Here is a 23682-nt window from a genome sequence, read left to right as displayed (position 1 = left end):
ACTTGGCTTGAAGAATGCATAAGCTCTTGTAATTCTTTAATTTTCTGCACAGTTTGTAAAGGTAGCTATTTTTTGCTTAAGTTCTATAATATGTTGCTGGTACTTCAGCATGTGAAACTGACAATTCAAAGCCCTAATGGTGAGAGTTGCAGAGGGTGTATACTTTTGTACCCCATCTGTCTAATGCTTGGGAATCCCTGTCCAAAGGGGTGGGATTCTTAGCTGTAGTTGCTTTGATACCTTTAGGTCCCTGGAAGATTATCTCTGGGTCAGCAGTAGGACTTTTGAAAAGGAACTTGAGTGCCAGGTACTCTATAGTACCTGTCCAGTTTCCTAGGAGCAGGGGATAAAGTATCAGGAGTTAAACTAGATTCCATAAAGACATCATCCACAACATCCAGGACTGAGGATACTGCTAAAGGCCTATGTTGTGGCAAATCTAAAAATTCTCTGAGTCGCTTTTTGGACTGAGGATAGTCTTAGCATTCCCAGTGGAAATGTTCTCAAAGTATGTAAGGTTTCACCAAAAGAAAAATCCTCTGGAGGAGAAGCAGAGGGAATGGATTCCTCTGCATCTGAATCCTCATAAGCAGATAAAGGCATGTCTTCATAATCAAGATACCTCAGAGTCATTGAACTCTTGGTCTGTTAAAGCTGCTACTCTTGGTCTGTTAAAGCTGCTAGGGACAGGTCTCTTTGCCTCTTAGCAGGGGAAGGTGGACTTCCCCTAATCAGTATGACAAGGTCTTCTGCCATTTTAAGCATTTGATGTTGTGGCAAGGAAGCAGGTGCATGAGTTTGGGTTGTCAGTTTTTTAGGCATAGCACATACTCTTGGCCTTAGAAACTCAGTAGTTTTAGACAGAACTGAAGATGGGAAAGAAGTTGTCAGTTAGTGTTGAATATCGGTAGTGTGAAGATCTTCCTCAGAAGCTGGTACCTGCTCAGCGGCTTCAGACCTATCCAAGGTAGAGACATCCGCAGGTTCTGAAGTCAAAGAACAGTCTCGTGGCATATGGGCCTCTGTAGAGGCCTGCGAATCCACTGAAGCGGGCATCAGGGGCTGCGAAAGTGCCTCACTGAATACCGACGAACTGACAACTAGCTTAACGGAAGTGTCGTCGGCAGTTTTGGACCTGTGCAGTCTATGTCGTTATCCTTACGTTTTAAGATCGGTAGTCAGGCTTACCGAAGCCATTTTGGAATATGGAGATCGAGAACTAAAGTATTTAGCGATAATAAGGGCCTGACGACGGATAGTTTGGGTGTTGACCAAGGCCAAAAACAGACAGAGAGGAACGTCGTGGTCTGGGCCTAAACAGGTGACACAGTAAGAATGGAAATCTCTGTGTGGTACTTGCTTTCCACAGGCAAGACAACGGTTAACTTTTTCTGACATCGGTTAGAGGAAGAAAAAAGGATCCCCAATGGGGTAGTTAGCTTTAGAAGAATTCAGGATACTTCAATTCAGAAAAGAAAACTCAAGTAGCGGCCGACCAACACTCGTGCGAACTGCTTCAAGCTCCTTGGCAAGAAAGACTGATGTAATGGCATCAGCTGCCGGTTTTCATACCCCTGCCGACCTGACGTCAGACCTAGAGTGACAGCAACTGACGCAGAAATACTAAGTCTCAGGTATTCGGGCAAACTGAGGGCTACCTGCAGGCAGACAACCAAAGTGTGATGACTGCAACAGTGAATCAAGAAGTATAGTTGTGTACCTACCATAAATGTCGATGTTCGATTGTATTTACTGTTGCAGTCATTACACTTGGGTTATCCTGCTGGCAGGCTACCCGAAGTCGGCCTGAATTCCAAAGTCCTGGTCCTGCGTCGGTTGCTGTCGCCTCTTCCCTGACATCAGTGCGCCAGGGGGTATAAAAGATGCAGCCGACACCATTTTCTTCAGTTTTTCTTGCCTCAGATGTCAGGTGCCCCCAAAAGGGTAGGCTAAATATTTGCAAATAAAAATGCATACACTAACAAACATTACCTTCCTCTACAAGCAAATACACCACATAGGTTGTATAGAATAGAGAAGTACAGATAAGTCCCAGCAATGAAAGGGGATGGTGGAGGGTCCTAGACTGCAACAGTGAATACACTCGAACTTCTACATTTATGGTAGGTACACAACTGTACTATGTTCATCGTGTTTCACTGTTGCAGTCATTACACTTGGGTTAAATCCCAAAGCTGAGGTTGGGCGGATGGGTCTAAATAGGATTAGGAGTGGCTATGAGGCCCTACAGAACTGCAGTGGCAAAGCCAGCTCTGGATTTAGAGTAAAGAGGTAAGTGATAGTGCTTGGTAAAAGTGTGCACTGAACTCCAAGTTGCAGCCTCCAAAATTTCCTTGGTTGGTACTCCTCTGAGAAAGGCTGCTGATGTGGCTGCTGCCCTGGTAGAATGTTCATAGGTTCATACTAGGCTATCTGCCCTAGGGCATTTATAAGCCTAGCCAGAATGTGTTTGGCTTTCGCCACCCATTTTAAATTTATTTTGATATGCCCTTTTTCGAGGTTAGTATACTGTGCCTCTAACAGTGACACAGAAGTGATACCCGGGGTAAACCTACGATCTCCCATCCACTCATCAAGATTCCTCTTGAAGAGAGTCAATGAGGGACTCTGCCTAACCTGGACTGGGATTTTATTCCAGAGTGAAGGGAGCCTCTGGGTTATGAATCTGTCCCTCCAGCATGTCCTATTTATTTCAGTGCTGAGGTTCAAGTCTCGAGCGAGCTCGATGGGATTTGGATTTTCTGAGGTGCAGCATGTCCATTAATTCGGTTGGACATGGCTTTATACATCAGGCACAGATCGCCTCTGAACAGGCGGTATGCCACTGAGTAGAGCTGGAGTTTCTTTAACCGGCAGCATATGGCATCTGTTTGAGCCCTTTGATCCTCTTGGTGAGGTACTTTTGGGGTCTTTCCAGTTGCTGCAGGTGTCTGGTATGGTACATCCCAAAAGGGCATTGTACTTAATTATGGGCCTGTTGAGGGATGAGTAAAGAGGCACGATGACCTCCCTGATCTAGATGTGAATACCTTCATGATTAGGTGGGCTATATAAAATGTTTTTCTAACCACTTTGGCCACGTGGTTGTCAAATGAGAGATTGCTATCAACTTGGGTCCCCAGGTCCCCAATTACTTCTTCTGTACTTAATGGATTACCACCTATGTGGTAATTTAGGGCGCTTTGTTTTTGCCAAAGGGATGACTATACACTTTTTGGCATTTAGCTTGAGGCCATGGCTTTGGCACCAGTTGTCTGTTTCTATGAGGCCCTTTTGGAGGATGCTTGTGTCGGCTGGAGAGTCGATTAGCACCCAGTTTGCAGTCATCTGCAAACTTGGTCAGCCACAGTCCTTCCGTGTTGGCCTGTACCTGGAAATATATACCGAACAAGAGAGGTCCCAGGACTGAGCCTTGTGGGACACCACTTGTAACTGGTTTGGAGTCTGACATGGCTCCAGCAATTCTAACCATGTGGGTTCTGTCCTTGAGCCAGTTTGCAATCCATCTAGTGACATAGGGGTTTATATTTAAGCTGGTGAGCTTATCTATAATGCCCGAGTGGGTATTGTATCAAGGCTTTTGTGAGGTCCAGGTAGGCTGTGTGGACCACCTTCACCTCGTCAATGGCCTTGGTGACTGTTTCAAAGAAATCAACCAGGTTAAAGAGGCAGGATCTGCCCTTAAAGCCGAACTCGGTAGGATCCAGTGTCTGTAGGTCCCCAATATCTTTATTTATGAGGTCCATGATGATCCTTTCCATAGCTTTGCAGACCAAGCTAGTCAGGCTTATGGGGCGATAGTTTCCAGGATCCGTTGAGGCACCACCTTTATGGAGAGGGACCACTGTTGCTGTACGCCACTCTTTGGGCACATATCCTGTAGTAAGGCTGAGATTGAACAGTAGTTTTATGTTTGGGTTTAGCTCTTCTTGGAGTTCATGTAGGATGCAGCCCGGGACACCGTCTGGTCCCATTGATGCTGTGTTTTTTGCTTTGGAGAGGGCGGCTCTTACCTGAGCATCTGAGATGTCAGGGGGGCAGCACTCTGCTGGGATAGATATTTGCCCTTTTGGTGGGGAGGGGGGGGAGTTTGCACTGAACCTGTCAGCTAGGATGTTGGCAATGTCTGTGGGTTCAGTGTATTTTTTGTCATTTTGGACTAATTCTGAGCATATCGGGGAATTCCCATCCAGGTTCCTAACATAACTAAAGAAAGCCTTGTGATTATCCTTAGTGTCCTGTGCAATTTTTCTCTCGAAGCTGGCCTTAGACAATTTTATGAGTGCCCATAGTTTTTTTGCTAATACTGATCAGTGATGCCTTCCCTTTTTGGGATTTTGCTCTATCATTTAGTAGCTTCCTCCTTCTATTGTATAGTTTGTTTATGGCTGGGGTCCACCAGACAGGACGTCTGCCTTTGGAGGATTGGGTCTTGGTTTTATTTGGGATCGATGATCCATGCATTCCTGAAGATGTTCATAGAATGCATTTATAAAGGATTCTGTCTGGGCAGATTTTCCACAGGCCCAGGGGCTTTGAAGGATTCCACCTCGGTTTTGAGGAGTGAAATTTGCTTTAGAGAAGTTTTTCACTGTGGTTTTCTGGGCAGGGGATGGGGTCAGATGTGAATATCCAGTGAGATTAGTTTATGGTCTGATCTTACCAGTGAGGGATACACTTCTGGTCTGGAGCATAGAGTCCCCATGTTGGTGATGATCAGGTCCAGTATTTTTTCCCCTCTTGTGGGAGTGGTAACAAGTTGTTCCATAGCATTTGAGTTTATAAATTCTAAGAACCTTTGGGCTAGGGTGTTGGAGCTAGAGTAATGCTCCCAGTCTATGTTTGGGTAGTTGAAGTCACCCAATGTAGTGGTGTTTGGAGAGACCTTCATATTTTCCAGTGTTCTCAGGAAGGCCGAGTGGGTTCCTGGGTTTGGGAGGGTGGTCTGTAGCAGGCTATAAACTGGAAGGCAGTTTTACCCACTGTTAGTTGCACATGGATAGTTCTCGGATGCTTCGTGCTTTGCCACCAACCTGGAGGTGTGGGTATCTTTGATGAATATCAACTCCTCCTTTGTGGTTCAGTCCAAGTTTGGGTAAAAGCATGGTATGAGGTATAACCTGGTAGTGCTGGTGTGCTCTCAGGAGTCCTGAACCAGGTTTCTGTTACTGCACAGATATCGATGTTCTCCATGCTAAGGAGAGTTTCGAGTGCGTGCATCTTGAGGTTTAGACTTCTGGCGTTGAGTAGCATTACTCTTAGTTTGTGGCCTAATATTCTTAGGCACTGATTTGCCATACTGTGCATAGCAGAAACGAATACAGTGTCCTATCCATTTTGAAATTGAAATGGCCTTTCCTTGTGATCCTGCAGCATATACCACAAAAAGTTGCTCAGTTTTTCTGAAAGCTTTTGTTTTGTGCAACTAGCAGCGCAGCTGCCTGTGCATGTCCAAAGAGTGCAGAAGTCTCTCCCCTTTATTCTGGGGATTTGGATAAAAGGTTGGTAAATGAATGGTTTGGTTAAGAGCCACACTGGATACTACCTTGGGCATAAATGTTGCGTTTGTCCTTAGAGAAACCCTGCCCGGATGAAAAATGATAAAAGATTCCACTGCCATTAATGCCTGTAACTCTAAGACTCTTCTTACTGACGTTATTGCTAGTAGCAGAGCAGTTTTCCATGATAAGAATTTTATCTCAGCTGTATTGGCTGGCTCAAAAGGAGGCAGCGTGAGTTTTTCCAAAACAAAGTTGAGGTCCCATGTTGGTATAGGTGCTCTCCTTGGGGGTCTTATGTTTTCTGCCCCTCTGAGGTAGTCTTAGCAGTGGATGAGAGAAAATAGGAGGTTCCATATTGCAATGAGCTGAAATGGCAGAGGCATGGATTTTAATTGATGAGAAGGATAGGCCTTTGTCCAGCATCTCAGTTAGGTATTGTAAAATCTGAGAAATATTTGGAACAAGTGGTTCATGTCCTTGTGCCTGGTTCCAAGCACAGAATCTCTTCCATTTTTCTGCATACGATTTTCTGGTACTGGGCCTCCTGGCCTCCAAGATAACATCCATCACAGCTTTAGAGAGAGGTGTGTTTTGAAAAGTTACATTATCCGCCATGCTGCCAGATTTAAGGTCCTGAGTTGGCTGTGCAGGATCTGACTGTTTTGTTGGGTCAGTAAGTGAGGAATTTGGGGTAATGGAGGTTCCGTATTGTAATGAGCTGAAATGGCACAGGCATGGATTTTAATTGATGAGAAGGATAGGCCTTTGACCAGCATCTCAGTTAGGTATTGTAAAATCTGAGGAATATTTGGAACAAGCGGTTCATGTCCTTGTGTCTGGTTCCAAGCACAGAATTTCTTCCATTCTTCCGCATAAGGTTTCCTGGTGCTGGGCCTAGTAGCTTCAAAAATGACATCCATAACTGCTTTAGAGAGAGGTGTGTTCTGAGTAGCTATATTATTCGCCATGCAGCCAGATTTAAGGTTCTGAGTTGGCTGTGCAGGATCTGATTGTTTTGTTGGGTCAGCAGATAAGCAATTTGAGGTAAAGTCCAGGCTGGCCCTTGAGACAAGCTCTTTAGGATTGGGTACCAGTGCTGGCGTGGCCAGTCTGGGGCAATCAGAATCATTTTTGACTTCTCTTGTCTGACTTTCAGGAGTACCTTGGAGAGTAGAGGCAGTGGTGGATAGGCATAAACTGTTAGGGTTTTCCAGCTGAATGATAGAGCATCCACCTTCCATGCTTGTGAGTGATAAGTCCTTGTGCAGAATCTCTGTAGTTGGCAGTTGTGAGGGGAGGCAAACAGATCTATGTCTGGGCATCCCTATTTCATTGTTATCATGCTGATGACTTGTGGATCTAGTTTCCACTCGTGAGGGTCCATGAGGTTTCTGCTTAGTTCGTCTGCCAGAGTATTTTTCTTTCCTGGCAAGAATTGTGCCTGCAGATGTACTTGATAGGCCAGTGCTGTGTTCCACAAAGTCATGGCTTGCCTGCAGAGGGGGTAGGAATGTGTGCCCCCTTGCTTATGTACCACAAGACTGTAGTATTGCCAGTCTTTAGTAATAGTTGTCCTGGATGCAGTAGATCCTTGAAGGTTGTCAGGGCATTCTGTACAGCTAGCATCTCTTCTTGATTGATATGAAGATGCATTTGGTCTGTGGTCCACGTGCCCTGTATACATTTTCCCGCCATGTGTGCTCCCCAGGCGTAATCCGATGCATCTGTTGTTAGTGTCTGCCTGGCTGTGGGTAAAGTGAAAGGCTGTTGTTCCTTGTTGTGGTGACAGGCCAGTGCCCACCATCGAAACTCTTATTGTAGGCAGGGAATGAGAGTAATTATTGTTTCCAGGCTGCAGCAATGTTGAGTCCAAACACTTTTTAGATACCATTGAAGCTTCCTCATATGCAGTCTTGCATATGGAATTAGCAGGATGCAGTATTGCCATGAAGCCCAAAGCCTGCAGAATTTTTCTTGCAGGTAGCTGCGTCTTTGTTGCCATCATTTGAAAGTAATGGGTCAGTTGCCTTTGTTTGTCTGGCGTGAGATAAGCCATCTGGGCAGTTGTACTTAAGCTTGCACCCAGGAATATTATCTCTTGAGAGGGCATTAGTTTTGATTTCTTTTCGTTTACTGTGTACCCTAGGTAAATTAGTAATATTTTTACAAAAGCCAGAAGCTTTAGCAGAATGTCCTTGCTCTCTGCTTGAATAAGGCAGTTCAAGTAGGGATATATTTGAATTCCTTTTTGTCTGCAAAATACAATTACTGGTGCCAGGCATTTCGTGAAAACCCTGGGCGCAGTAGATAAGCCAAAGGGCAGTGCAGAGAATTGGTAATGCATTGAGCCAGCTATGAATCTGAGGTATCTTCTCTGCAAGATTGTCTGACTGGGACATGCAGGTATGCCTCTTTGAGGTCCAATGTAACTAGCCAAGCCTTCTTGCCCAGCATGGGTAGAAGTTGCTGTAGTGTCAACATTTTGAATTTTGGAACGTCCAGGAAAATATTTAGAGTAGACAGGTCCAGTATTGGTCTCCAAGCTTTGTCCTTTCTGGGTACCAAGAAAAGTCTTGAGTAAAATCCTTCATCCTGCTCTTGCTGTGGTACTTTTTGAATAGCCCTCATGTCCATGAGAGCAGAAATTTTTTCTGTGCCTCTGCCCACTGATTGTGTGGCAGGTCTGGCATACCTTTTGTCCTTGGTAGGGTGTGAAAGTGGAACCTGTAATCCTGGGAAACGATATTCAGTACCCATTTGTCCTTGGTGATCATGTGCCAATTATGTGAGAGAAGTGCTAGTTTTCCCCCTAAGGGTGCTGCCAAAAGTAAGTACTTGGCATTGGTAGAGGAAAGTCATTGGGACTGTTTCCTATAAGGTTGTGATTTGTCTTCTCCGCCTTTGGGGGCTGAAGCACCCCATTGTTTAGGTCTGTATGAGCCTTGGGGCTGAGATCTGCCTCTTGGACGTCTGTATCTGCCTCTCTGTGGCCTGTCTGACACTGGAAAGGACCAATTTTTAGAAGGCCAGTTCCTGCTAAATCTGGGAAGCTGAACCTGTAAGAAATCCTTTACTGTCTGCATTGATTTTGCTTTATCCTCCATTTTCTTTAACACCTCTTCTGCCTTAACACCAAACAAAGTATCATGCTGTAATGGAGCATCCAACAATTTTGCTTTAACATGATCAGGTAAACTTTGTTCTTTTAACCAAGCATGCCTTCGAATGACAGAACCTGTAAAGTACAGTTTTGTACCTACCATAAATGTAGATGTTCGAGTGCTAATACAGCTGCAGTAATCACAGATGGTTCTCTGTCGTCAGGCGGGTCCTCAGTTGGCAGAATTCCAAAGTCTAGGTCTGGCGTCGGTTGTTGTCACTTTCTTTCCTGACGTCAGTGAGGCAGGGGTATATAAGACACAGCCAACGCCATTTTCTTCAGTCTTTCTTGCCCCAGATGTCAGGTGCCCCCAGAAGGAAGGCAATACATAAATTATATTTATATACATGCAATGCAATATAATCAAAAATCAGTAGTTGCAAGCAAATATACCATAGAAGGATAACCCAATCAGGCTGTATGAAGAGAGGTTAGGCCCTAGGCCTTTACCAAGAGGGGAAGGAGGGAGGGTACTGCAGCTGTATTAGCACTAACATCTACATTTATGGTAGGTACAAAACTGTACTATGTTCATCGTGCATACAGCTGCAGTAATCACAGATGGGTAGAATCCCAAAGCTACACACAGGGTGGTAGGCACTAGGTGGAACTGGGATGAGCCAGAATGCCCTGCAACACAGCAGTGGCAAAGCCTGCTCTAGTTTTGGAATATAAAGGCAGGTGGTAGTGTTTTGTGAAGGTATGCACAGAACTCCAAGTGGCTGCCTCCAAAATATCTTTGGTAGGAACTCCTCTGAGGAAGGCTGTAGAGGTAGCTGTAGCCCTGGTGGAGTGGGATCTGATGCCTGTAGGGACAGATTTTCCATGATAGGAGTAACAAAACCATATGCAGTGGCCTATCCATTTTGAAATTGTCTGTTTGGTAACTGGCTTCCCTTGAGCCCCTACAGCATAGGACACAAAAAGTTGTTCTGATTTCCTGAAAGGCTTTGTTCTGTCCAAATAATAACGTAGCTGTCTATGGATGTCTAAGGAGTGTAGCAGCCTATCCCCTTTGTTTTGAGGATTGGGGTAAAAGGTAGGTAAGTGTATGGCTTGATTTAAAGCTACCCTGGATACCACTTTAGGCATAAATGACGGTTGGTTCAAGGGAAACCCTGTCCTGATGGAAGATGAGAAAGGGCTGCACAGCCATGAGGGCTTGTAGTTCAAACCCCACGAGCTGAGGTAATGGCCAGAAGGAAGGCTGTTTTCCAGGACAAATATTGCAAATCTGTTGAGGCAGCTGGTTCAAAGGGAGGCAATGTTAATTTTTCTAGAATGTAATTAAGATCCCAGGCTGGCATTGGTTGTTTCCTTGGTGGTCTTATATTCTTAGCCCCTCTGAGGAACTGTCTTAAGAGTGGGTGAGAGAATAAGGGTGGATCAGTGTTGAATCCTGCAGAAATGGCTGAGGCATGGATTTTTATGGAGGAAAATGAAAGTCCACTGTTCAGCAGCTCAGCTAGATACTGTAATACCTGAGGCAAATTCAGTTTTCCAGGGTCCTGGCCTTTTTTCTCATTCCAAGAGCAAAACCGTTTCCATTTTGCGGAGTAAGCCTTTCTAGTAGATGGCCTTCTGGCCTCCAAAATGACATCCTGCACCTCTTTGGGGAGTAGGGTCTGTTGTGGTGTTAAGGAATTTTCCATGCAGCGAGACTGAGTGTTTTCAGCTGACTGTGAAGAGTTTTGTAGCTGTGCTGAGTCAGCAGAAGGGGCATTAGAGGTAGGGACCAGGGAGGAGTATGTGTTAGGCTCCTCAGGAGTGGGTACCAGTGTTGTCTTGGCCAGTCTGGAGCAATCAGTATCATCTTCGGTCTGTCTGCTCTTGCTTTCAAGAGTACCTTGGGCAGAAGAGGCAGAGGTGGGAAAGCGTAAACTGTCCATGCTGTCCAACTGAATGAAAGGGCGTCTACTCTCCAGGCCTTTGGATGAAAGGTCCTTGAACAGAACTTTTCCAATTGATGATTCCTGTGGGAGGCGAAGAGATCCATGTCTGGCCTCCCCCACGCTTGGATTATCTTTGTAAACACTTGAGGATGCAACTTCCATTCATGTGGATCTGTCATATTTCTGCTTAGATTGTCTGCCAGCGTGTTTTCCAAACCTGGCAAGTACTGTGCCTGAAGTTCGATTTGCCATTCCAGAACCAAGTTCCTAAGTGTCATGGCTAGTCTGCACAGGGGGTATGAATGTGGTCCTCCTTGTTTGTTTATGTACCACATTACTGTGGTGTTGTCTGTTCTTATCAATAATTGTCCTGGATGCAGGAGGTCCTTGAAAGCTGTAATTGCATTTATCACTGCTAGCATTTCTGATTGATGTGAAGGTGCTTTTCCTTTTGGGACCATTTGTCCTGAATGCACCTGTCATGTGTGCCCCCCAGGCGTAATCTGAGGCATCTGTTGCGATGACTTGATTTGCTTGAGGCTTGCAGAATGGGAGACCTGTGTTTGTTTGACATGCTTGGGCCCACCATAGAAATTCCTTTTGCAAACATGGAATTATTGGTATTATTGTTTCCAAACTGCGGCTGTGTTGAGGCCATAGGTTTTTTAGGTACCATTGAAGTTTCCTCATATGCAACTTTGCACATGGGATTAAAAGAATGCAAGATGCCATGAAGCCCAGAGCCTGCAGGATTTTCCTTGCAGTAAGCCTGGTACAATTTGATAGTATTTTGAAGTACTGAGTTAGTTGCCCCTGTTTTTCTGGCGTAAGATAGGCCATCTGGGTGTTTGTGTCCAAGTTGGCACCCAGGAAAGTTATTTTCTGAGATGGTGTTAGCCTGGATTTCTCTTTGTTGACTGTGTATCCCAGGGAATTCAGTAACCGTGTTACATAAGCCAGATGTTCCAGAAGTATGTGCTTGCTGTCCGCTTGGATCAGGCAGTCGTCCAAATAAGGGTAAATTTGTATCCCTTGAAGTCTGCAGTAGGCAATTACTGATGCCAGGCATTTCGTGAATACTCTGGGCAGTAGATAAGCCAAAGGGCAATGCAGAGAATTGATAGTGAATTGAACCTGCAAGAAATCTGAGGTATCTTCTGCAGCTTTGTCTGATTGGGACATGCAGGTATGCCTCCTTGAGGACCAATGTTACCAGCCAAAACTCCTTGCCCAGCATGGGAAGAAGCTGCTGTAATGTGAGCATCTTGAATTTTGGTATGAGTAAGAATGTGTTTAGGATGGATAAGTCCAAAATGGGTCTCCAGTCGGTTCCTTTCCTTGGTACCAGAAATAGCCTGGAATAAAACCTTGACCTTGTTCGTGAGTAGGTACCTCTTGAATAGCTTTCATGTCTATGAGCTTTGAAATTTGTAGTTGTGCCTCTGCCCTTTGATTGTGTTGCAGGTTTGGCATGCCTCTCATTTTTGGAAGAGTGTGAAAATGAAATCTGTAGCCTCTGTTTATAACGTCCAGGATCCATTTGTCTGTTGTGACAATATGCCAATTTCTTGTAAATAATGCCAGCTTTCCTCCCAAGGGTGCTGCCAGCTGAGACTTGCTTGGCATGGAAAGGAGGAAGTCATTGGGTTTGTTTCCTGTATTGTTGTGCACTGTCTTCGCCCACCTCTTGGTGCTGGAGTTTGCCATTGCCTGCCTCTATATGATCCTTGTGATTGTCCTCTGCCCTTGTGCGCCTGTATCTACCTCTTTGGGGCTTGTCCGTGGCTGGAAAGGACCAGTTTTTAGAAGGCCAATTTCTGCTAAAACGTGGTGGTTGAACCTGTAGAAAAGCTTTGACAGTTTGCATAGATTTGGCTTTTTCTTCCATTTTCCGTAGTATCTCCTCAGCATTAGTACCAAATAGCACATCCTTTTGTAAAGGAGCATCTAGTAGTTTAGCTTTCACATGATCAGGCAAGATTTGTTCCCGAAGTCAGGCATGTCTACAAATGACTGATCCTGTAACAGCAGCTCTACTTGAGGCCTCTAGGGCATCATAGCCACATTGTAAGGTGTTGTTTACCCACTTGTTCTGCACTATGCATCATATCCTGCAACTCCTTCAAATCTGGTTGTTCAAGTTGAGACATTTTATTTCTTAATTGTGATAACAGAAACTGCTGATATTTAAGCATATGAAACTGACAATTTAAGGCCCTCATGGCTAGGGTGGCAGAGGTATATACCTTTTTTCCCCCACCTTTCTAAGGATCTTGACTCTCTTTCGGAAGGTAGTGGATTCTTAGCAGCAGAGGTCTTCATTCCCTTGGGGCCTTGAGAAATGGTTTCAGGGTCAGCATTATGGCTGTGTAAAGAAATTGGTGGGAGTTAGGAACTCTGTAGTACCTATCAGGCTTGACTGGGGCAGGAGGCAGGGAATCCGGATTAAGGCAAGCCTCCGCATAAACATCAAGTATGTCCAAGACAGGAGGTATCGCCAGAGGTCTGTGTTGAGGTAACAAAAGAAATTCCCTAAGTCTTTTCTTGGAATCAGAAAAGTCTTGGCCTTCCCAATGGAAGTTTTCCCTCAAGGTGTGCAAAGTTTCCCCAAAAGAAAAATCCTCTGGAGGAGATACAGAAGGAATGGACTGCTCTGCATCAGAGTCTTCAAAAGGGGAGTAAGAGTGTTCCTCTGCATCAGAATGTTCTGAAAAAATGGAGCCCTGATCAGAAGAGGGAGAATCTTCCTCCACTCTGGGTCTCTTGTCTGGAGGGGGTTGGGAACCCCTGATAAGAGTAATTAAATCCTCAGCCATTTTAAGCATCTGCTTTTTAGGCATGGGGCCTGGAGATGGACCCTGTGCAACAGGCCTCTTGGGATGCCTGGCTGATTTGGACTTAGTAAAGGCCTTAATGGAAAAGAAAGATGAGGGTCTAAAGACACCATGGGTGGAAGTGGACCTGTCCACACTAGGAGGCTCAACGCTCACAGTGGCTTCTGTGGTTGTAGTCTGGGTATGGGCCGAGGTACCTGCGGTCTCGGTTACAGAAGACACCGCCAAAGAAGTGTCGTCGGTAGTCAGGGACTGCATAGGCGTCTCGCTGAGAACCGGACCACGTGTAGCTTGTCCTTGCGTTTTTTGGACAAAACGGTAGTCGGAGTCTCCGACGACATTTTATAATCAAAGGCTTTACCAAAAAGGTGTTGGGCGACACTTAATAGTGCTTATTGAAAGTAGCAAAGCGACAGCCCGAGACGTCGTGGTCTGGGCCTAAACAAGGTATGCAGAGGGAATGGAAATCATTATGCGGTATTTGCTTCCCACAAGAAATACAACTGTTAACTTTTTCTGACATCGGTCTGAGGCAAGAAAAGTTTCCCCAACGGGGTACTTAGCTTTAAAGAAGACTTCGGTTTCCAATTTTTCGTAAATTCAGGAGCTGGCCGACCGGCACTTGCGAACTGCTTCTGCTACGGGCACCCCGCGCGGCAAAAAAGACTGAAGAAAATAGCATCAGCTGGGTCTTATATACCCCTGCCTCACTGACGTCAGGAAAGAAAGCGACAACAACCGACGCCGGACCTAGACTTTGGAATTCAGCCGACCGAGGACCCGCCTGATGGCAGAAAACCCATCTGTGATTTACTGCAGCTGTATGCACGATGAACATCTGCGGCTCTGCAAGAAGCCTCTAATAAATCAAAACCACATTGCAAAGTATGCTTTCCCACTTGTTCAGCTGCAGGCAATAATTCCTGCATTTCCTTATTTTCAGGACATTCTGAGCTTGTAAGCATTTTCTGTTTTAGCAAAGACAGGTATTGCTGATATTTAAGCATGTGAAAATGGCAGTTTAAAGCCCTTACAGCTAAAGTAGCAGAGGTATAAACTTTCCCCCCCCCCATCTGTCGAGTGCTCTAGAATCCCTATCAGAGGAAACAGGGTTTTTGCAGTGGAAGCCTTGACCCCATTGGGACCCTGTGAAAAAGTTTCTGGGTCAGCAGCAGGGTTTTTATAAAGAAATTTATGAGAATATGGGACCCTGTAGTACCTATCTGGCTTAACTGGTGCAGGGGGTAAAGAATCAGGAGACAAACTGGATTCAGAAAAAAAACATCAACAATATCTAGTACAGGGGGAATAGCAAGGGGCCTGTGCTGAGGCAGTAAAAGAAAGTATCTGAGCCTTTTCTTGGATTCTGAATAATCCTGGCTCTCCCAATGGAAATGCTCCCTCATGGTTTGCAGGGTTTTCCCAAAGGAGTAATCCTCAGGAGGAGAGGCTGAAGGGAAAGATTCTTCAGCGTCAGAATCCTCATAGGGAGGAAGAGAATATCCCTCTTCTGAAGAGGAATCAGAGGAAATAGAAACCTGGTCAGAGGAATCATAGTGTCTTGCCTAGGCCTTTTATCAGGAGGGGGATGGGAACCCCTGATCAGAGTAATTAGGTCCTCTGTCATTTTAAGCATCTGTTTCTTTGGCATGGATGACTATCCAGGAGAATGCTGTACTTGTGTCTTTGTCTTTAAAGGTGTTTTAGACTTTGCCTTGGCTGCAGAAGTGGTCTTGATAGTACGCTGTGTAGGTCTGAAAACACCCTCAGAAGCCAATGCCTGCTCAGCGGCTCCGGACCCATCTGAGGGAATAGTTTCCGTAGGCCCAATACCTTGAGTTTCCAGAGGCCTAGTTGTCTCCACTTGGGAGTCGGAGGCGGCCTGTGGCTCTGAGGTAGTGGGTGTCAGGGGCTGCGAAAGCGCCTCACTGAGAACCGGCGACTGGCCTAGAAGAGGCTTCGTCTGTTTTAGACCTCGGATGCCTGTCCTTTTCTTTGTCCTTGCACTTTTTATGAACTCCGGTCATCGGTTGTTCCGACGGCATTATATAGTTAAACCTTCGGCCAAAGTAATGAAAAGCAAAATCGAACCGATGCTTAATAGTGCGTTGGTTGAATCTAGTGCAAAACCGACACCTAGCAACATCATGGTCAGGGCCTAGGCAAGGAATACAGTAAGAATGAAAATCCTTATGAGGTATTTGCTTCCCACAAGAAATACAATTGTTAACTTTTACTGACATCGGTCTGGAGCAAGAAAAAGTTGCTTTATTGAAGACGTCGGATCTGAAATTCAATTTAGAAAATCTTAGGAGTCGGCCGACCGGCACTTGCGAACTGCTTTTGCTTCGGGCACTGCACGGCAAGAAAGACTGAAGAAAATAGCGTCGGTTGCATCTTTTATACCCCTGGCGCACTGACATCAGGGAAGAGGCGACAGCAACCGATGCCGGACCTGGACTTTAGATTTCAGGCCGATTGCGAGTAGCCTGCCAGCAGGATAACCCAAGTGTAATGACTGCAACAGTGAAACACGATGAACATCACCTAAATGCTGGCAGCAGATGTAGAAAAGCTGGTTTCAGCACAGCATTTTTTCTTTTCCTACACAGAGAACCACATATTAAGTTTAGGAGTTTACAAGTTTTGCTGAGTTTTAGGGGGAATCATGAAAGGACATGAACACTTTACATCTGCATAGCAGTGTGTAGATAAAACAGCAGCAACTAGTAATACTGCCTCCCAAAAGATTTTGCTGGATTCTACAAACCCTGCAGCTTATGCTCCCAATTATGGCCTGGCACAGATGTATTTGTTACACATATGCAAGTTTCAACACAAATTATGCTTAACATGAAAACTTTAGCACACTTCTTAGTTGACAGGCTTTTCCTTTCCCACAAGGCTCAAAATATTTTACTACAATGGTTTTACATTTTGAACATTAAACTCAAACAAATAATTTAGCAACTTTAATAAGAAAGACAATCCTCATGCAAGCATTAACAAAACCGAAGTTCATGGTTAAGGAGCTCAATCTTCTAAAGACACAGTGGAGTGACTGCTAGTGACTGCTAAAGCTAATAAACATGAAGGTACCCCGGAATACACCTTGGGCTGGAAATGAAGTGTACCTTACAGTGGAAATGTTCACTTTTAATGTGGGTCTAGTTAACCTTTTAGAAGATAAAATACTAAAAAAAGGAAACCACAATGAAATTCTTTCTAGATTTCCACACATTTAACTCTTTTGCTGCACTTGCAATTAAAGAATTGATGCATCTTACCCTGCTGTATAACGGTCTCTCCTGCAATGTACGTGACAGAGAACATGGCATCAAAAATATCACTGTGAAAAAAAATAAGTTTAAAAATCACAAACATTTCAATACAGTACATTATACTAAACCATATATAAATACTTAAACAATTGCAAAGAACTACCTTCTTTCATTGTCATCCAGGTGTGCAAAAAGCACATTTTTTTCAATAGCTTTAGCCAAAGCAGCCATTGTTTTGTAATCTTTGGGAATCACCTACAAAAAAATAAAAAAATATACAAGTCAAATGCAAAAACAGTGCCAAAAATAAAGAACAATTCTCAGGTTTTGCATTCTAATAAAAATGTTTAACAGAACAAATCTTAAAAATCACTGAATCTCACAAAGAAGTTAAAAAAAGTATAGCAACTTCTCAGTGCATTAAACCCATACCTCCTCCTGGTACTTCACACTGCACCAAGATCCACAGTACATGGCATTTTTCATGTTTTTATTCTGCATACCTGACCTTGTAACTTATTCCTTCAACTGCAGTTGCACTATTTTACACTATCTACATTTGTTGCTGTAACATATTAACTGCAACATCACATTAACTGTTTTAAAGACATTGGAAGCAGAAGAAACCAAGGAAACTGAACTCTACAAGAAGAGTGTGCATTAAAACAAAAAAGTCTCAAAATAAAACATGCTAAAATATTTATGCTTTGTTCATCTGCTCTATATAAAATTACTTTTTAAGCAGTGCCATGCTAGGAATCTTAAATCTGAATGACTGAGCTTGACCACCTCCCCACAAGCTGCTTTGCAGTAAAACCATCAGTCCTCAACCTAGTACTCTAGCTTTATATGACGGTATAATGAAATGTGCATTTTCACACTACTTATACTAAAGTACAGTTTTGTACCTACCATAAATGTAGATGTCCGAACTGGATAGCATCTGCAGTCATAACAACTGGGTTGTCCTGTCGTCAGATTCCAAAGTCTGGGTCCGGCTTCGGCTGATGTCGCACTTCACCCGACGTCATCTCTGTTGGTCTTCGGGTATAAAGGCATCAGCCGACGCCATTTTCTTCAGTGTTTCTTGCCCCAGATGCCAGTGGCCCTCTTGGAAGGCTAAAATCTGGATAAATGCCAATGTATGCAGACAAGGAAGAAGGCATGTACAAAAAATAAGCATGTATGTACATATATACAAACAAATACACCATAAGAGACTTCCAGCTAGCTATTAGGAGTGTAAATACCCTAGAGTACCACAGAGGGAAGGAGGGTAATCTGACTGCAGATGCTATCCAGTTCGGACATCTACATTTATGGTAGGTACAAAACTGTACTATGTCCTTCATGGATGCATCTGCAGTCATAACAACTGGGTAGAATACCATAGCTAAACTAGGGGTGGAGGAAGAAAAAGAAAAAATAATGGTGTAGCCGGGATCCCTTGCAGTACAGCAGGGGCAACCCCTGTTGGGGATCTGGAAGAAAGGGGAAAATTGTAATGCTTGGCAAATGTATGCACGGAGGTCCAAGTAGCAGCCAGTAATGTCCTTGGTTGCCACTCCGTAGGAATGCTGTGGTAGTGGCTGTAGCTCTTGTTGAATGAGGTCTTATGTTCTGTGGCATTGGCTTTCCATGGTAGGAGTAACAGAATCTTATGCAATTTCCTATCCATTTTGAGATTGTTTGTTTGGAAATTGCTTTTCCTTCCTTTCCTGGTGCATAGGCCACTAACAGCTGGTCAGTCTTTCTGTTTTCTTTTGTTCTGTCCAGGTAGTAGCGTAACTGTCTACGTACATCCAAAGTATGCAGTAGTCTTTCCCCCCTGTTCTGTGGGTTGGGAAAGAAGGTAGGTAAGTGGATTGCCTGGTTTAAGGACACTCTGGATACCACCTTTGGCATAAATGTAGGATTAGTTCTCATGGAGACACTATCTTGATGGAAGATCAGGAAGGGTTGTACTGCCATTAAGGCCTGGAGTTCTGAAACCCTTCTTGCTGAAGTAATTGCCAGGAGGAAAGCAGTTTTCCATGATAGGTGTTGAAGATCCGCTGTTCCTGCTGGTTCAAATGGTGGGAGTGTCAATTTTTCTAGTACAAAATTTAAGTCCCATGCTGGCAGTGGTGGTTTCAGGAGGTTTTACATTCTTGATTCCTCTGAGGAATTGCCTGAGTAGAGGATGTGAGTAGACAGGCGGATCATAGCTGTATTCCGCAGAAATAGCTGATGCATGTATCTTGATGGAGGAATAGGACAGACCTGTGTGTAGAAGCTCTGCCAAGTACTCCAGGATGTTAGCAATGTCTATGTTTGACACATCTTTTCCTCTTTCAGCAAAGTGGCAAACCTTTTCCATTTTCCTGCATAGTTCCTTCTTGTTGAAGGTCTGCGGGCTTCAAGTATAATGTCTTTAACCCTTTGGGATAAATCTGGGTTGGTTGTTCTTAAGTGATGTTCCAGGCAGTCAGTTGTAAGGTTTTTAGGTTTGGATGCAGGATGTTGTATTTGTTCTGAGTTAACATCAAAAGCATCAGAGGTATTGGCCACATTCTCCCCTGAGACATACTCCTGAGCAAGGGATACCAGTGTTGTCTTGGCCAATTTGGAGCTAGCAGAATTAGCCTTGGTTGCTGCTCTTTGATTTTCAGCAGTACCTTGTGCATCAAAGGAAGAGGTGGGAAGGCATAAGCTGTCAGGCCTTTCCAACTGAAGGAAAGGGAGTCCACCTTCCATGCAAGAGGGTGGCACGTCCTTGTGCAGAATTTCCTGAGTTGTTGGTTGAGTGGGGATGCGAACAGGTCTATTTGTGGCATTCCCCATTTTCTTGTGATGGCCTTGAATATGTCCGGGTGCAGCATCCATTCGTGAGCATTCATGTGGTTCTGCTTAACATATCTGCTAGTGTATTTTCTTTTCCTGGCACAAAGGTTGCCTGTAACTGGATGTTGTAGTTCAGTGCCATGTTCCAAAGGTCCAGAGTCATTCTGCATAGGGGGTAAGAATGAGTGCCCCTTGCTTGTTGATATACCACATGACTGTGGTGTTGTCTGTCCTTATCAATAAATGGCCTCTTTAGGAAAGGCTTGAATTTCTGGATTGCTAGCTGTACTGCCAGCATTTCCTTTTGGTTTATGTGCAGGTGCAGCTGGTCTGGAGTCCACAATCCTTGTATGCATTTGTCCAACATGTGTGCCCTCCAACCTAGGTCTGAGGCGTCCATTGTAATGATCTGGTTTGCTTGACCTTTGTGGAAGGGCAAGCCTAGGTTTGCCTGGCATGCTTGGACCCACCATAGGAATTCTTGTTTCAGGCATGGGATTAGTGGTATTTCGGTTTCTAGGCTGTGACTGTGTTGAGACCATAAGTTTTTTAGGTACCACTGTAGCTTTCTCATATGCAGTCTGGCATGAGGAATCAGGATTATGCATGATGCCATGAATCCCAAGGCCTGCAGTATTTTTCTTGCTGTTAGTTTGTTCTGCTTTGTTAATGCCAAGAAGTAATGAGGAAGTTGCTCTTGTTTTTCTGCAGTCAGGAATGCCATTTGTTTTACTGTATCCAATTCTGCACCCAAGAATGTTCTTGTCTGGGATGGAATCAGCCTTGACTTTTTTAGATTGACTGTGTATCCCAGGGCTTGTAACAAGTAAATGACCCTTTGTAAATCTGTTGTCAGCTTGTCTTTGTTGTCCGCTTGCAGCAGGCAATCGTCCAGGTATGGATAGATTTGGATTCCCTGTAGCCTGCAATGAGCAATTACTGATGCCAGGCATTTTGTGAATACTCTGGGCGCAGTAGATAAGCCAAAGGGCAATGCTGAGAATTGATAATGCTCTGATCCTGCAAGGAATCTGAGGTATCTTCTGCAAATTGGTCGAATGGGACGTGCAGGTATGCCTCCTGAGGTCTAGAGTCACCAGCCAAGACTCCTTGCCCAGCATGGGAAGAAGTTGCTGTAAGGTCAGCATTTTGAATTTTGGGACGATGATGTATGTGTTTAAGACGGACAGATCGAGAATGGGTCTCCAAGTTTTTCTCTTCTTGGGACTAGAAAGAGTCTGGAGTAAAATCCTTGCCCTGTTGATTTTCTGGTACTCTCTCCACAGCTCTCATGTTGGTTAGCTGAATTACCTGGTTTAGAGCTTCTGCTTTTGAGTTGGAGGTAAATTTGGCATTCCTCTGTTTACTGGTAAGGTGTGGAAGTGGAACCTGTAGCCTTGGTCTATGGTTTTAAAATCCACTTGTCTTTGTGATATAGTGCCAATTTCGTGAAAATAAGGCTAGCTTTCGCCTAAAGGTGCTGCTATTTGCTCTCTGGTAGGTGTCTGAGCCAAGTCACTGTGATTGTCCTGTTGCAGTGGCAGTGTTGGTGTCAGAGCCTCTGGTTGTTACCTTGCCACTGTCGCCCTCTGTAGGCACTGCCTCTGGATTGGTTTCTGCCTCTAGCGCCTATACCTGCCTCTTTGGGTCTTTGAGGGGTCTGAAAGGACCAATTTTGGCAGGCCAGTTTCTGTTAAACCGAGGGGGCTGAACCTGTAAGAAATCCTTAACTGTTTGTACAGATTTTGCCTTCTCTTCCATTTTCTTCATTACCTGTTGAGCAGAAGTACCAAATAGATTGTCCTTATCCATAGGAGCATCTAACAACTTTGCTTTTACATGATCCGGCAGGACTTGCTCTTTCAACCATGCATGCCTTCTTATCACTGTGCCAGTCATGGCTGATCTAAATGAAGCCTCCAGTGAATCATAGCCACATTTCAAAGAATGGTTACTAACCTGCTGTATGTTATTCACCATTTCTAAGACATATTTCTTATCTAAGGATTCTTCAGAGGAAAGTTTCTTAGACAACTGATCAAGCATAAACTCTTGGTATTGAATCATGTGAAACTGGCAGTTTAAAGCTCTAGCTGAGAGAGTGGCAGATGTGTAAACTTTTTTGCCCCACCTGTCTAATGACCTGGCTTCCCTTTCAGAAGGGAGAGGGTTTTTTGTAGAGGTAGAAGCTACTGCCTTAGGCCCCTGGGAAATAGTCTCAGGGTCTGCAAGTGGGGCCTTGTAAAGGTGGTGATGAGTGTTAGGTACCCTGTAAAATCTGTCTGGTTTGGCAGGAGCTGGGGTAAGGAATCAGGTGCAGTGCAAACATCATTAAATGCATCATCCACAACAGGCAAAACTGGAGGTATAGCTAACGGCCTGTGCGTGCAGGTGCAGAAAGGTTCTAAGCCTTTTCTTGAGTCTGAGAAATCCTGTCCTTGCCATTGGAATTGTTCTCTCATGGCATGTAAGGTTTCCCAAAGGAGAATTCCTCTGGTGGAGAGACAGATGGAATGGAATCATCAACATTGAGTCTTCATAAGTGGACAAAGGAGCCTCTGGCTGTTCTGTAGTCTGAGTCCTCCGAAGAAACATCAGAGCCTTCCTGCTGGGGTGGCTCTGTTCTAGGTCTCTTTTCTGGAGGCTGAGAGGCCCTGTCTGGGTGTGATTAGGATCCCCTAATTAAGGAAATCAAATCCTCTGCCAGGGTAAGCATTTGAGAGCTAGAAGGGTGTCTGTGAGAGGGGGCCTTAGCAGGAACTGTACTAACAGTTTTTGCTGCCTTGGCCCTGGCAAAGGCCTTGATAGACATGGCTGCAGGAGGCCTAGCAGCACCACGTGCTGGGGTAGAAACATCCAAAGGGATGGTGTCAGATAACTCACTAGAAGCCACAGTAGAAGGTAAAATTTCAGAGGCCAATTCAACTGTAGTAGCAGGAGCCTCGGTAGTAGTAATGGTTTCGGCTGATGACTGACCGGTTTTCTCGGTTTCGGCGGTTTGCTTATCCGTGGTTTCGGCCGAAACCGCGGACCGCGAGTGCCGGTCTTTTTCTTGGCGCTTTTAATTATTTGGGTAGTCGGATGATCCGACGGCATAATGTATGCAAAGTCGGAGCCGAAAAACTGTTCAGCAAACTCCGACCGACGCCTAAGTGTTCGTCGGTTGAAGGAAGCACAGGCTGAACAGGCAGCTACGTCGTGGTCTGGGCCTAAACAAGGTAGGCAGTAAGAGTGGAAATCCTTATGAGGTATTTGTTTCCCACAAGTTAAACAATTGTTTACTTTTTCTGACATCGGCTGAGGCAAGAAAAGGTCCCCAACGGGGTACTTAGCTTTTAGAAGTCTTCAAGTAGTATTCGGTAGTAGGAATCTCTGGATCTGACCGACCGCACTTGCAAACAGCTTCTGCTTCGGCCACGCTGCAAGAAAGACTGGAGAAAATGGCGTCGGCTGATGCCTTTATACCCGAAGACCAACAGAGATGACGTCGGGTGAAGTGCGACATCAGCCGAAGCCGGACCCAGACTTTGGAATCCGGCCGACCGAAAGGCTGCCTGACGACAGGACAACCCAGTTGTTATGACTGCAGATGCATCCATGAAGGACATCCATGCAAACAGACCAAACTACAAACAGAGAAAAAGCACAGTTGTGTACACTTACCATAAATGTAGATGTTAGAGTGTATTCACTGTTGCAGTCATTACATTTGGGTAATTTGCTGATAGGTTGCCCTGATTAACAAAGTCTTGGGTCATGCGTCAGTTGCTGTCCCTTCTTCCATGACGTCAGGTCATCAGGGGTATAAAACATGAAGCCGACGGGATTACATCAGTTTTTCTTGTTCCAGATGTCAGGTGACCCCCAAATGGGGAGCAAAATATATACAAGTAATTTAAAACACAAAAATATATACCTCCAAACAAAATCAAATACACCAAAAAGGCTTTTAAGTGTAGTAAAATAAAGGAGAGGCATAGAAAGAGAAAAAACGGGGCTGGAGGGAGGGCAACTAGGACTGCAACAGTGAATACACTCGAACATCTACATTTATTCTAAGTGTACACAACTGTACTATGTTCTTTGTGTTTCACTGTTGCAGTCATTACATTTGGGTAGATTCCCAAAGCTAAGATTGGGAGGATGGATTTATAAAACAAAACCAACTCT

At 44.6% G+C, this 23682-nt stretch overlaps 1 protein-coding gene across 1 annotated transcript in view; it reads right to left on the bottom strand.

Annotated features, from left to right (window-relative positions):
• The window catches only part of PRKAR1A (protein kinase cAMP-dependent type I regulatory subunit alpha), a 1144729-nt gene that overhangs the window by 646736 nt on the left and 474311 nt on the right, over positions 1-23682 (bottom strand). The window contains exons 4-5 of the mRNA XM_044085123.1: positions 16853-16944; positions 16696-16757 (exon numbers count right to left, since the gene is read on the bottom strand). Coding sequence (XP_043941058.1) covers positions 16696-16757; positions 16853-16944 — 154 coding nt within the window. The remainder of the gene's footprint in view (positions 1-16695; positions 16758-16852; positions 16945-23682) is intronic.

This window comes from Protopterus annectens, chromosome 10.part0, assembly GCF_019279795.1.
Source record: "Protopterus annectens isolate FY-2018-M chromosome 10.part0, PAN1.0, whole genome shotgun sequence".
Taxonomy (NCBI): Eukaryota; Metazoa; Chordata; order Ceratodontiformes; family Protopteridae; genus Protopterus; species Protopterus annectens.
This window is presented reverse-complemented; position numbering and strand designations above follow the sequence as displayed.